The 11733-nt window shown below is 35.2% G+C and overlaps 1 protein-coding gene across 1 annotated transcript; it reads left to right on the top strand.

The window, feature by feature from the left end:
• Positions 1-4688: 4688 nt before the first annotated feature.
• LOC112417495 (uncharacterized) lies at positions 4689-7123 on the top strand. The gene is made up of 3 exons (XM_039827232.1): positions 4689-5491; positions 6305-6439; positions 6549-7123. Exons 1-3 carry the CDS (start codon positions 4823-4825, stop codon positions 7005-7007), a joined length of 1263 nt encoding a protein of 420 aa, XP_039683166.1. The 5' UTR covers positions 4689-4822; the 3' UTR covers positions 7008-7123.
• The last annotated feature ends 4610 nt before the right edge of the window (positions 7124-11733 follow it).

The raw sequence follows: 11733 nt of genomic DNA, 5'->3' as shown, positions 1-11733 counted from the left end.
CCCGAATCCTACGAAGGTTAGGATCATAACATAAAAAGCCCTTTTGATGAGGAGAGTATCCGAGAAAAGCACATTCAACAGATTGTGCGGTGAGCTTAGTGCGTTCTTGTGGAGGAAGGTGGACATAACACACACAACCGAAGACACGTAGAGTGGAGTAATTTGGTGGGTGACCATATAACCGAGTGAAAGGGGATTCATTACCTATTGATGGAGATGACATTCTGTTTATAAGATGGACAACAGTGGAAAGAGCTTCACACCAAAATCGTGAAGGCACATGAGACTCTAACAAAACGGTGCGAACAACATCAAGCAAATGACGGTTTTTTCTTTCCGCTACCCCATTTTGTTGTGGAGTTGAGGGACACGACCTTTGAGATATAATGCCATTAGATTGCAAAAATTCCTGAAATGAGTGTGACATGTATTCCCCCCCATTGTCAGAGCGAAATATTTTGATTTTTGATGAAAATTGGGTCTGAATATAAGCATGAAAAAATTTGAAAGTGGAAAAGACTTCATCTTTTGATCGCAGAAAATAGACCCATGTGAAACGACTATAATCATCAATAAAAGTTACAAAATATTTGTAATGAGAATGAGATATAACTGGTGCCACGACCCAAACATCACTATGGATTATATCAAAAGGTTGTGTTACATTAGACTGATGTGTTGGAAATGGCAAAATTTTACTTTTACCAAGCTTACAAGGAATACAATTAAAATGAACAGAATTAAGTGATGGAGTGTGTTTATTTCCAAGAAAATTAGATTTTAGCAACTCATGAAGTACATTTGCGTTTGGATGTCCAAGACGCTTATGCCACACTTGGTGATCAACAATAGCAGAATTACAAGAAAGTAAAGGCAAAGAAAGACTTTGAGGCAATGAAAACTGGATTGGGAAAAGACGTCCAACTTTAGGCCCCTTCGCGATTATCTTCCCTGATTGTTGATCCTGCACAAGACAACCAGATTGTGAGAACTGTACTTGATAGTCATTCTCGACTAATTGACCAACCGAAATGAGATTACTAGTGAGACCAGGAGAGACAAAAACATTTGTTAGAGATGAAGAAATATCACCGGTGGCTGTGATAGGTAACTGATTTCCATCAGCAGTATGTATCTTGAGATTTCCAAAATATTTTTTGATATTAGTAAGAAATTGGGCATTGCTGGTGATGTGATTGGAAGCCCCCGAATCAAAGTACCATGAGGAAGAGGATTTACCTGAGATTCCTAGAGTAGAGAAGGCATAAATGATCATTTGTTGAATCATTTAAGGGGTCACTGATGAAGCAGTAGGAGCATTTTGCTGAACCGGTGCTGGATTGACCGAGTTGCTAGGAATAGATGAATCAACCAAGGTTGTAAAGGCTGTGACATTTCTCCTTGGTGGCCTTATTGGGCATTCCTTCAGAATATGTCTGTCTTTTTTGCAGTAGTTGCAGACTTTGTCTGGACAGTTTGAAGCATAATGTCCCAATTTCTTGCAACAGAAACATTGAACAACACTCATGTCATGACTTCTTGTCTTTCCTCGTGCCACATAAGCCACTAGAACAGTAGACACTTTTTGATCTTCAATGATGGACTATGTCAGCAGACGTTGTTCTTCACGTAACAGATCATTGAAACATGTATCCAATGATGGTACAGGGTTTCTATGCATGAGATTGGACCGAATACCTTCAAATTCAGATCTCAATTTCATAAGAAATTGATCTCGCTTGGTAGTTTCATGAACAGATTGTACAGAACTTAAACCTTCAGAAGTTAAGTCTGCATAAACTATCTCAGTATATTCAGCCCAAAGATTCATGAATTGAGAGTAAAATTCAGAGATGGAGAGACTATCTTGTTTAAATAAGGCTATGTCGTGTTCAAGTTGGAATCTTCGAGCGGCGTTGTTCTGATTGTAGACTTTCTTCAAGTAATTCCACATTGTGGCTGCTGTTTTGTAAGGTCGGAGATTCAGGACAATGTTTGGATCAACAGAACCTAGGACCCAGGACATGACTTGAGCATCTTTGACTACCCATTTGGCATGTGTAACCTTATCTTTCAATTTGTCAGGAACTAGAGTGCTGCCATCAAGATGACCCCACAAATCTTTTCCCGTGACAAATATCTCGAAATGGAATGCCCAAGTTGAGTAGTTTTTGCCATTAAGGCGAACCACCAAGATTTCATGCTTTTCGGTAGACATGTGACTATGAAAATAGGTATTGAACAAGAATGAGAGGTTAATCTGGACTGGGAAACGAATAACCGAGACACAGAAGTGAAAAGAAAAGAAAAACAGACTAGGTTCTTGGATTGTAACCTAGGCTGATACCATGTTAGACTCAAAGAAACTAAGAAATGAGGGATGTTTAAACTCAGAGAGACTAAGAGAAATGAGGGTCAAAACTGTGTCCCTCTTCATTCTGATTTCTCATATAAATACAATGCAATTACAAGCTTTTAAGTTGACTTTCAACCCACTAAATTAGCTAAACTGACATATATACATTTACAGCTAATTATGCTAATTGATAGAATGATTATTTGACTATTTACAAATAAATGTGCAATCTAATAAAATTTGATTTGCCATTAATTCCATTGACATCTAGAATGTCTCTTTTAATGGAACACCATTTCCAACCCTGCATTGCATCAGTGTTTGTTTTTGCACCAAAGCAAATGGAAGCATTGCTTCAACTTGACTTGGCAACAAACTAAATATCATAATCATATATAGTGAAAATTTTATACTCATGAGTTTGAGAAAATAAAATAGAAAAGAAAGTAAAATCTGACATAACAACGCCTCTAAGAGCATGATTATCCATGGTGTCTTTTGCCTTTTTTGGTCTACATGTCACACTGTGTGTCAGGGGAGCATTGATATTGCATCAACAATTGGTATCCTACTTTTCCACAGTTGCCAAACTAAACCACGGTAGCCTTTGTTATTTTTTATTGTTTCACCAACACTTTTTCAAACAAAATATCATTTGCCTTCTCAATTTATTACCAACTGCACTTTTCAATGAGCAGTGATAGGTGTACCACCATAGGTGGCAACACACCTTATACCACTCTTATGTGGCATAAAATTAATAATAAAAAAACCCAATCACTTCCATGTCAAAAAAAATCAAAGCTGACAAAAAAAAAAAAAAAATCAGCCGTACCTCTCTCACTCTCTCATTTCAATTCATCGTGAAAACTTCTCTTTCACCCTTGTTCCATCCATTCCCCTTCATTCCGCCACCACCATTCATTCCGGCACACCCTTCATTCCGTTCAACCTTAGCCGCACGCCGTCGGCCGCCGTCTCCTGCTCCATCTTCCGTTCAACCCTAGCCGCGCGCCGCCGTCTCCTGCTCCATCTCCGATGATCTCTTTCACAGTGTTCCTTTTTCAACTCAGGTATTTTCTTCCATATTCCTCTTCGTCTTGGCTGTTACATTTTGTGATTTATGTAAGTTCTTCACTGAGATCTTGGGTGATCTAATGTTCTTTGCTCCTCGGTGAGATCTAATTTGAATTGAGATCTAATTTGAATTAGATTTAAGCATTTCTTTGAAACAAATTTAAGTATTTCTCTCAATGTTTTATTGAGTGATAAAGTTTGTTGACAGTGTTTGAAGTTTGGTTTAGTCTCTTGGTAAATTCATAGAGTTCAATTATTAAAGAAAACTGTATGTTAGAAATTGATTTTTTAAAATAATCTGGTGTATGAAAATCAAAGATAATAAACATATATGGTAGCAGACATAGTTATTAACCAAAAAGGTTTTAAAAAAAGGTTGTAGTGCGATTTCGCCGTTACAAAACGGTCACGGCAGCCACCGATATCGTTTTCACAGAGTGTACCACGACCACACGTGAATTACTAGGTTCTAAATTATAATACTTAGGCAAATTACTATTATGTCTAGCTTTTATCTGAATGAATGACCATGTAATGTTGTTTATGAATATTAAGAATTGAGTTATGAATATCAATGCATGACTTGCTTCAATTGTCTATGAAAATTGAATTGTTGAAATTGAGATTCATCTGGTTTGATATTTACTTAATGATGATTTTGCTTACTTGCTGAATGTAGGAAACCATGACTCCAGGCAATTCTTGTCCTGTTTTGTTGGCTTCTTATTATGTCTTTATATTGTGACGTTATGGTTTGTTATTTTACCTACTTTCAAACGCGATTATTTTTGAGTTGGTGATGAGTATTTTGATTTGGTTCTCTTGTTTGGTTGTTTCTGATGTAATGCACGAGAGTAATTTTTTTTCCTTGGAACTATTTTTTATCATATTCATCATTAAGTAAATATCAAACTAGTTGAATCCAATTTAAAAAAAAATCTGAATCTCAAATTCAGCAATTCAATTTTCCTAAGACATTTGAAGCAAGTCATTCATTGATATTCAATAGTCAATTCTTAATATTCATAGACAAAATTACATGGTCATTCATTCAGATAAAAGCTAGACATAATAGTAGTGGATGTGAACTAAATTATTCAAGATTGCATTTGACAGTAAACTAAATAATTTTAAGATTGCATTTGATGGTAAACTAAATTATCTAAGTTGTGAAGATGACACGCCTTTATATATATTTTTTTACTTTTACAGTAACAATTCACTTGATTGACAATAACAATTGCATCTGTTGTAGTCTTCTCAACCACTAATAACAATTGCATCTGTTCCCGTGGTAATTCTACCATTGTCTAGCCAACAAAATGGTATGTGTATGTGATGAATGTCAATTAGTTTGTTTGATTTCATTAGTCTTTTGTGTTTTTGTTAATGTCTTTCCTTATATGTCGCCTTTGGAATTCTTGTTTATTACAGTTACGTCTCAGGCATGAATGTAAGTCGAAGTATATTACTAAAGTCAACGAGAAGCTTACCGAACTTCAAAGGTCTGAAATTCAGAAAACACCTTTTAAATGGTTATTGAGTTTGCCTAAGAAATTAAAAATATCTGAAAATTTGCTTGAAGAATTGGTGGAAAGATGGGATGATAGGAGTGGGGGGTTTGCTATACAAGGTCGGATAATACGGTTTACACCTTTAGATGTATGTTTTGCATTAGGACTTCGTATAATAGGTGAAAAGGTGAACTTCAAAAATGACCCTACATCCACTACGAAAGCAATGTTTGATAATGAAGTCATCAATGTAAAAACAATTTATGCTAAAATTATTAATATGGAAGGAGACGAAGATCTTGAGAAGTTTTGCCGACTTTATTTACTTCTTGGTTTTGCCGAGTTCTACTTTCCAAATTCAAGTGTTAAGGTTAGTGGTTGGTGCCTAAAAATGTTAGACGACTTGAACTGCCTTGGGAGATACAATTGGGGTGTCGCTGTTTATGAAACTCTTGCTTGCAGTTTAAATCGAGTAGCGCCTCTTTTTTGTGATGGAAAAAATTCTTCACGGTTACAGATTAAGGGATGCGCTCTTGTATTACAGGTATGTTATTGTATGATCATTTTATACGTTTATAGGCCACTCTTTGCCATCATATATCTCTTATGTGAAGAGTATAATATATATGTCAAGAATGAAATCTAACATAGTTTATATATTACAAGAGTTTCTTGAGTTTGAGTTTTTGGATTCTAAGGTTGATATATCCTCATAATGCTGCTTCTTTTTCTTCATAATTTCTTGACTTGATGTTTAAGCATATTTTATGATGGTGCGAATTGCGAATTGCGATTGAATATGAAATTAAGAGTTGTGGGCTTGATTGTTGTTTTCTGAATGAAAAGAAATTGTTATGAATTGTATGTTGGTTGTTACTAATTCTGCTATAGACTTGTTGCGTCATTTATCTATAAAAGTTTTGCATCTACTTAATATTGTATTATGATTGTGACCTTGAGTATTGATTTCAAGTTATGTTGGGTTACATAAAAAATTGTGAAGTTTAACTTTAATTTGATGTTTAGTATTTGTCTTCATGCCATATTATGACATGATTATAATTGATCTTTTATTCATTGATATTTAGAGCTTGTTAGTAACTGTGACTTAAACAAGTGTAACTCACATTAAAATGTAGTAATAATTTGTAAGCACTTTTAAATACAGATGATTGTCGTTGAATTTGAGTATATCAACTTATAACTCTATATGACATAGGATGAAGTTTTATAGGAGATGAAAGAGTGTTTGTTTTATAGGCCAGTCTTTGTCTTCATGCCATTTTATGGCAACAATTTAATTTAATTTAATTATTTTTATTAAATTATAATAGTCGTATTATATATGTGTATATAGGTATGGGCTCTAGAGCATGTACTAGGATACGAACGAAGTTATCATGATTCTCCATTGACGTTTCCACGATTTATGAAGGCGCGTGGTGTTAGTTTGGTTGGCAAAAATATATCACACTTGCTTGATAATTATTTGGTAAGGTTGAATAAATATTATTATTTATATTTAACTATATGAATTTTGTATATAGGGTTTAAGCGGTGTCAATAGTTCATTAATATTTATATTGTATCAACCTTGACAGGTTATTGAAGAGTTAAGTGCAACTAAAGAAGAGGTTGCAAATGAAGTTGTGAGGGAGGCGTTAGATCGAGCGCCAAGTGGATATATTAAATGGAGACCAGATCCTATTATTAGTCAGTTAATTGTTAACAATCGCCTGTTGGGTGAAGCAAACAAAGGACTTTCCGCAAGGATATCTCTTCTTGAATCGGAAACTAGAGAGATGAAGAAGTTATACGGTAGTGCACAATCTAGTTATGTGGACGAAGGTGTCTTCAATGATGAAGGTGTCCATGAGGACGTCTCCATGGATGAGATTGAAAGAGTTATTGAAAGAGAGGTGGCAAATGTATCATATTGTGAACCACAGCCTGCATCAAATCTCTTAACTAGAATTAAGGACAAGCCAAGAAACCGTGTAAAAAGTAGGGTTCTGCTTTCCCCATGGGTGAAGGATGGACGCATCAAGAAGAAGATTTAAATTAGTGTAGTGTTTTGATATGATTGCAATGTAGATGTTTTTTGATGCTATTTTTTATTTAGTAGGACAATGTCGCACCTATAATATTAATGGAAACACCATATGTTGTTAGTTATTAACATTGTTGAACTTTCCTACATTTTAATGAGTCACTCACTGTGCCTGTTATATAATTAATTTTATTGGGAGGTTTGTTGTTATGTTTTATTATTAGAACTTGTCCGTCCTTAGGCGTGATGAACGTGCATGTTGTAAAACTAATTATTTCTGGTTGGAAAGGCTTTTAGTGCAGTGTTCAGATGAGATTATGTGTTCGATTCTCATAAAACAGGATTAGTTACACATGGGAATGATAAACTAGCCAAATATATGGCACGCATGACCAGAATTTTACACATGTGTGACCACTATTTTTGCATAAATTAGAACTTGTCCGACATTAGGCGTGATGAACGTGCATGTTGTAAAACTAATTATTTCTGGTTGGAAAGGCTTTTAGTGCAGTGTTCAGATGAGATTATGTGTTCGATTCTCATAAAACAGGATTAGTTACACATGGGAATGATAAACTAGCCAAATATATGGCACGCATGACCAGAATTTTACACATGTGTGACCACTAATTTTGCATAAATTAGAACTTGTCCGACATTAGGCGTGATGAACGTGCATGTTGTAAAACTAATTATTTCTGGTTGGAAAGGCTTTTAGTGCAGTGTTCAGATGAGATTATGTGTTCGATTCTCATAAAACAGGATTAGTTACACATGGGAATGATAAACTAGCCAAATATATGGCACGTATGACCAGAATTTTACACATGTGTGACCACTATTTTTTCATAAATTAGAACTTGTCCGACATTAGGCGTGATGAACGTGCATGTTGTAAAACTAATTATTTCTGGTTGGAAAGGCTTTTAGTGCAGTGTTCAGATGAGATTATGTGTTCGATTCTCATAAAACAGGATTAGTTACACATGGGAATGATAAACTAGCCAAATATATGGCACGTATGACCAGAATTTTACACATGTGTGACCACTAATTTTTCATAAATTAGAACTTGTCCTACATTAGGCGTGATGAACGTGCATGTTGTAAAACTAATTATTTCTGGTTGGAAAGGCTTTTAGTGCAGTGTTCAGATGAAATTATGTGTTCGATTCTCATAAAACAGGATTAGTTACACATGGGAATGATAAACTAGCCAAATATATGGCACGGATGACCAGAATTTTACACATGTGTGACCACTATTTTTTCATAAATTAGAACTTGTCCGTCCTTAGGCGTGATGAACGTGCATGTTGTAAAACTAATTATTTCTGGTTGGAAAGGCTTTTAGTGCAGTGTTCAGATGAGATTATGTGTTCGATTCTCATAAAACAGGATTAGTTACACATGGGAATGATAAACTAGCCAAATATATGGCACGTATGACCAGAATTTTACACATGTGTGACCACTAATTTTTCATAAATTAGAACTTGTCCGACATTAGGCGTGATGAACGTGCATGTTGTAAAACTAATTATTTCTGGTTGGAAAGGCTTTTAGTGCAGTGTTCAGATGAAATTATGTGTTCGATTCTCATAAAACAGGATTAGTTACACATGGGAATGATAAACTAGCCAAATATATGGCACGGATGACCAGAATTTTACACATGTGTGACCAATATTTTTTCATAAATTAGAACTTGTCCGTCCTTAGGCGTGATGAACGTGCATGTTGTAAAACTAATTATTTCTGGTTGGAAAGGCTTTTAGTGCAGTGTTCAGATGAGATTATGTGTTCGATTCTCATAAAACAGGATTAGTTACACATGGGAATGATAAACTAGCCAAATATATGGCACGCATGACCAGAATTTTACACATGTGTGACCACTATTTTTGCATAAATTAGAACTTGTCCGACATTAGGCGTGATGAACGTGCATGTTGTAAAACTAATTATTTCTGGTTGGAAAGGCTTTTAGTGCAGTGTTCAGATGAGATTATGTGTTCGATTCTCATAAAACAGGATTAGTTACACATGGGAATGATAAACTAGCCAAATATATGGCACGTATGACCAGAATTTTACACATGTGTGACCACTAATTTTTCATAAATTAGAACTTGTCCGACATTAGGCGTGATGAACGTGCATGTTGTAAAACTAATTATTTCTGGTTGGAAAGGCTTTTAGTGCAGTGTTCAGATGAAATTATGTGTTCGATTCTCATAAAACAGGATTAGTTACACATGGGAATGATAAACTAGCCAAATATATGGCACGGATGACCAGAATTTTACACATGTGTGACCAATATTTTTTCATAAATTAGAACTTGTCCGTCCTTAGGCGTGATGAACGTGCATGTTGTAAAACTAATTATTTCTGGTTGGAAAGGCTTTTAGTGCAGTGTTCAGATGAGATTATGTGTTCGATTCTCATAAAACAGGATTAGTTACACATGGGAATGATAAACTAGCCAAATATATGGCACGCATGACCAGAATTTTACACATGTGTGACCACTATTTTTGCATAAATTAGAACTTGTCCGACATTAGGCGTGATGAACGTGCATGTTGTAAAACTAATTATTTCTGGTTGGAAAGGCTTTTAGTGCAGTGTTCAGATGAGATTATGTGTTCGATTCTCATAAAACAGGATTAGTTACACATGGGAATGATAAACTAGCCAAATATATGGCACGTATGACCAGAATTTTACACATGTGTGACCACTATTTTTTCATAAATTAGAACTTGTCCGACATTAGGCGTGATGAACGTGCATGTTGTAAAACTAATTATTTCTGGTTGGAAAGGCTTTTAGTGCAGTGTTCAGATGAGATTATGTGTTCGATTCTCATAAAACAGGATTAGTTACACATGGGAATGATAAACTAGCCAAATATATGGCACGTATGACCAGAATTTTACACATGTGTGACCACTAATTTTTCATAAATTAGAACTTGTCCTACATTAGGCGTGATGAACGTGCATGTTGTAAAACTAATTATTTCTGGTTGGAAAGGCTTTTAGTGCAGTGTTCAGATGAAATTATGTGTTCGATTCTCATAAAACAGGATTAGTTACACATGGGAATGATAAACTAGCCAAATATATGGCACGGATGACCAGAATTTTACACATGTGTGACCACTATTTTTTCATAAATTAGAACTTGTCCGTCCTTAGGCGTGATGAACGTGCATGTTGTAAAACTAATTATTTCTGGTTGGAAAGGCTTTTAGTGCAGTGTTCAGATGAGATTATGTGTTTGATTCTCATAAAACAGGATTAGTTACACATGGGAATGATAAACTAGCCAAATATATGGCACGCATGACCAGAATTTTACACATGTGTGACCACTATTTTTGCATAAATTAGAACTTGTCCGACATTAGGCGTGATGAACGTGCATGTTGTAAAACTAATTATTTCTGGTTGGAAAGGCTTTTAGTGCAGTGTTCAGATGAGATTATGTGTTCGATTCTCATAAAACAGGATTAGTTACACATGGGAATGATAAACTAGCCAAATATATGGCACGCATGACCAGAATTTTACACATGTGTGACCACTATTTTTGCATAAATTAGAACTTGTCCGACATTAGGCGTGATGAACGTGCATGTTGTAAAACTAATTATTTCTGGTTGGAAAGGCTTTTAGTGCAGTGTTCAGATGAGATTATGTGTTCGATTCTCATAAAACAGGATTAGTTACACATGGGAATGATAAACTAGCCAAATATATGGCACGTATGACCAGAATTTTACACATGTGTGACCACTAATTTTTCATAAATTAGAACTTGTCCGACATTAGGCGTGATGAACGTGCATGTTGTAAAACTAATTATTTCTGGTTGGAAAGGCTTTTAGTGCAGTGTTCAGATGAAATTATGTGTTCGATTCTCATAAAACAGGATTAGTTACACATGGGAATGATAAACTAGCCAAATATATGGCACGGATGACCAGAATTTTACACATGTGTGACCAATATTTTTTCATAAATTAGAACTTGTCCGTCCTTAGGCGTGATGAACGTGCATGTTGTAAAACTAATTATTTCTGGTTGGAAAGGCTTTTAGTGCAGTGTTCAGATGAGATTATGTGTTCGATTCTCATAAAACAGGATTAGTTACACATGGGAATGATAAACTAGCCAAATATATGGCACGCATGACCAGAATTTTACACATGTGTGACCACTATTTTTGCATAAATTAGAACTTGTCCGACATTAGGCGTGATGAACGTGCATGTTGTAAAACTAATTATTTCTGGTTGGAAAGGCTTTTAGTGCAGTGTTCAGATGAGATTATGTGTTCGATTCTCATAAAACAGGATTAGTTACACATGGGAATGATAAACTAGCCAAATATATGGCACGTATGACCAGAATTTTACACATGTGTGACCACTATTTTTTCATAAATTAGAACTTGTCCGACATTAGGCGTGATGAACGTGCATGTTGTAAAACTAATTATTTCTGGTTGGAAAGGCTTTTAGTGCAGTGTTCAGATGAGATTATGTGTTCGATTCTCATAAAACAGGATTAGTTACACATGGGAATGATAAACTAGCCAAATATATGGCACGTATGACCAGAATTTTACACATGTGTGACCACTAATTTTTCATAAATTAGAACTTGTCCTACATTAGGCGTGATGAACGTGCATGTTGTAAAACTAATTATTTCTGGTTG

The sequence above is a fragment of the Medicago truncatula genome, chromosome 7, assembly GCF_003473485.1.
Source record: "Medicago truncatula cultivar Jemalong A17 chromosome 7, MtrunA17r5.0-ANR, whole genome shotgun sequence".
In the NCBI taxonomy this organism is placed as follows: domain Eukaryota; kingdom Viridiplantae; phylum Streptophyta; class Magnoliopsida; order Fabales; family Fabaceae; genus Medicago; species Medicago truncatula.
Note: the sequence above shows the minus strand (reverse complement) of the source record. Positions and strands in the feature narration are given on the sequence as shown.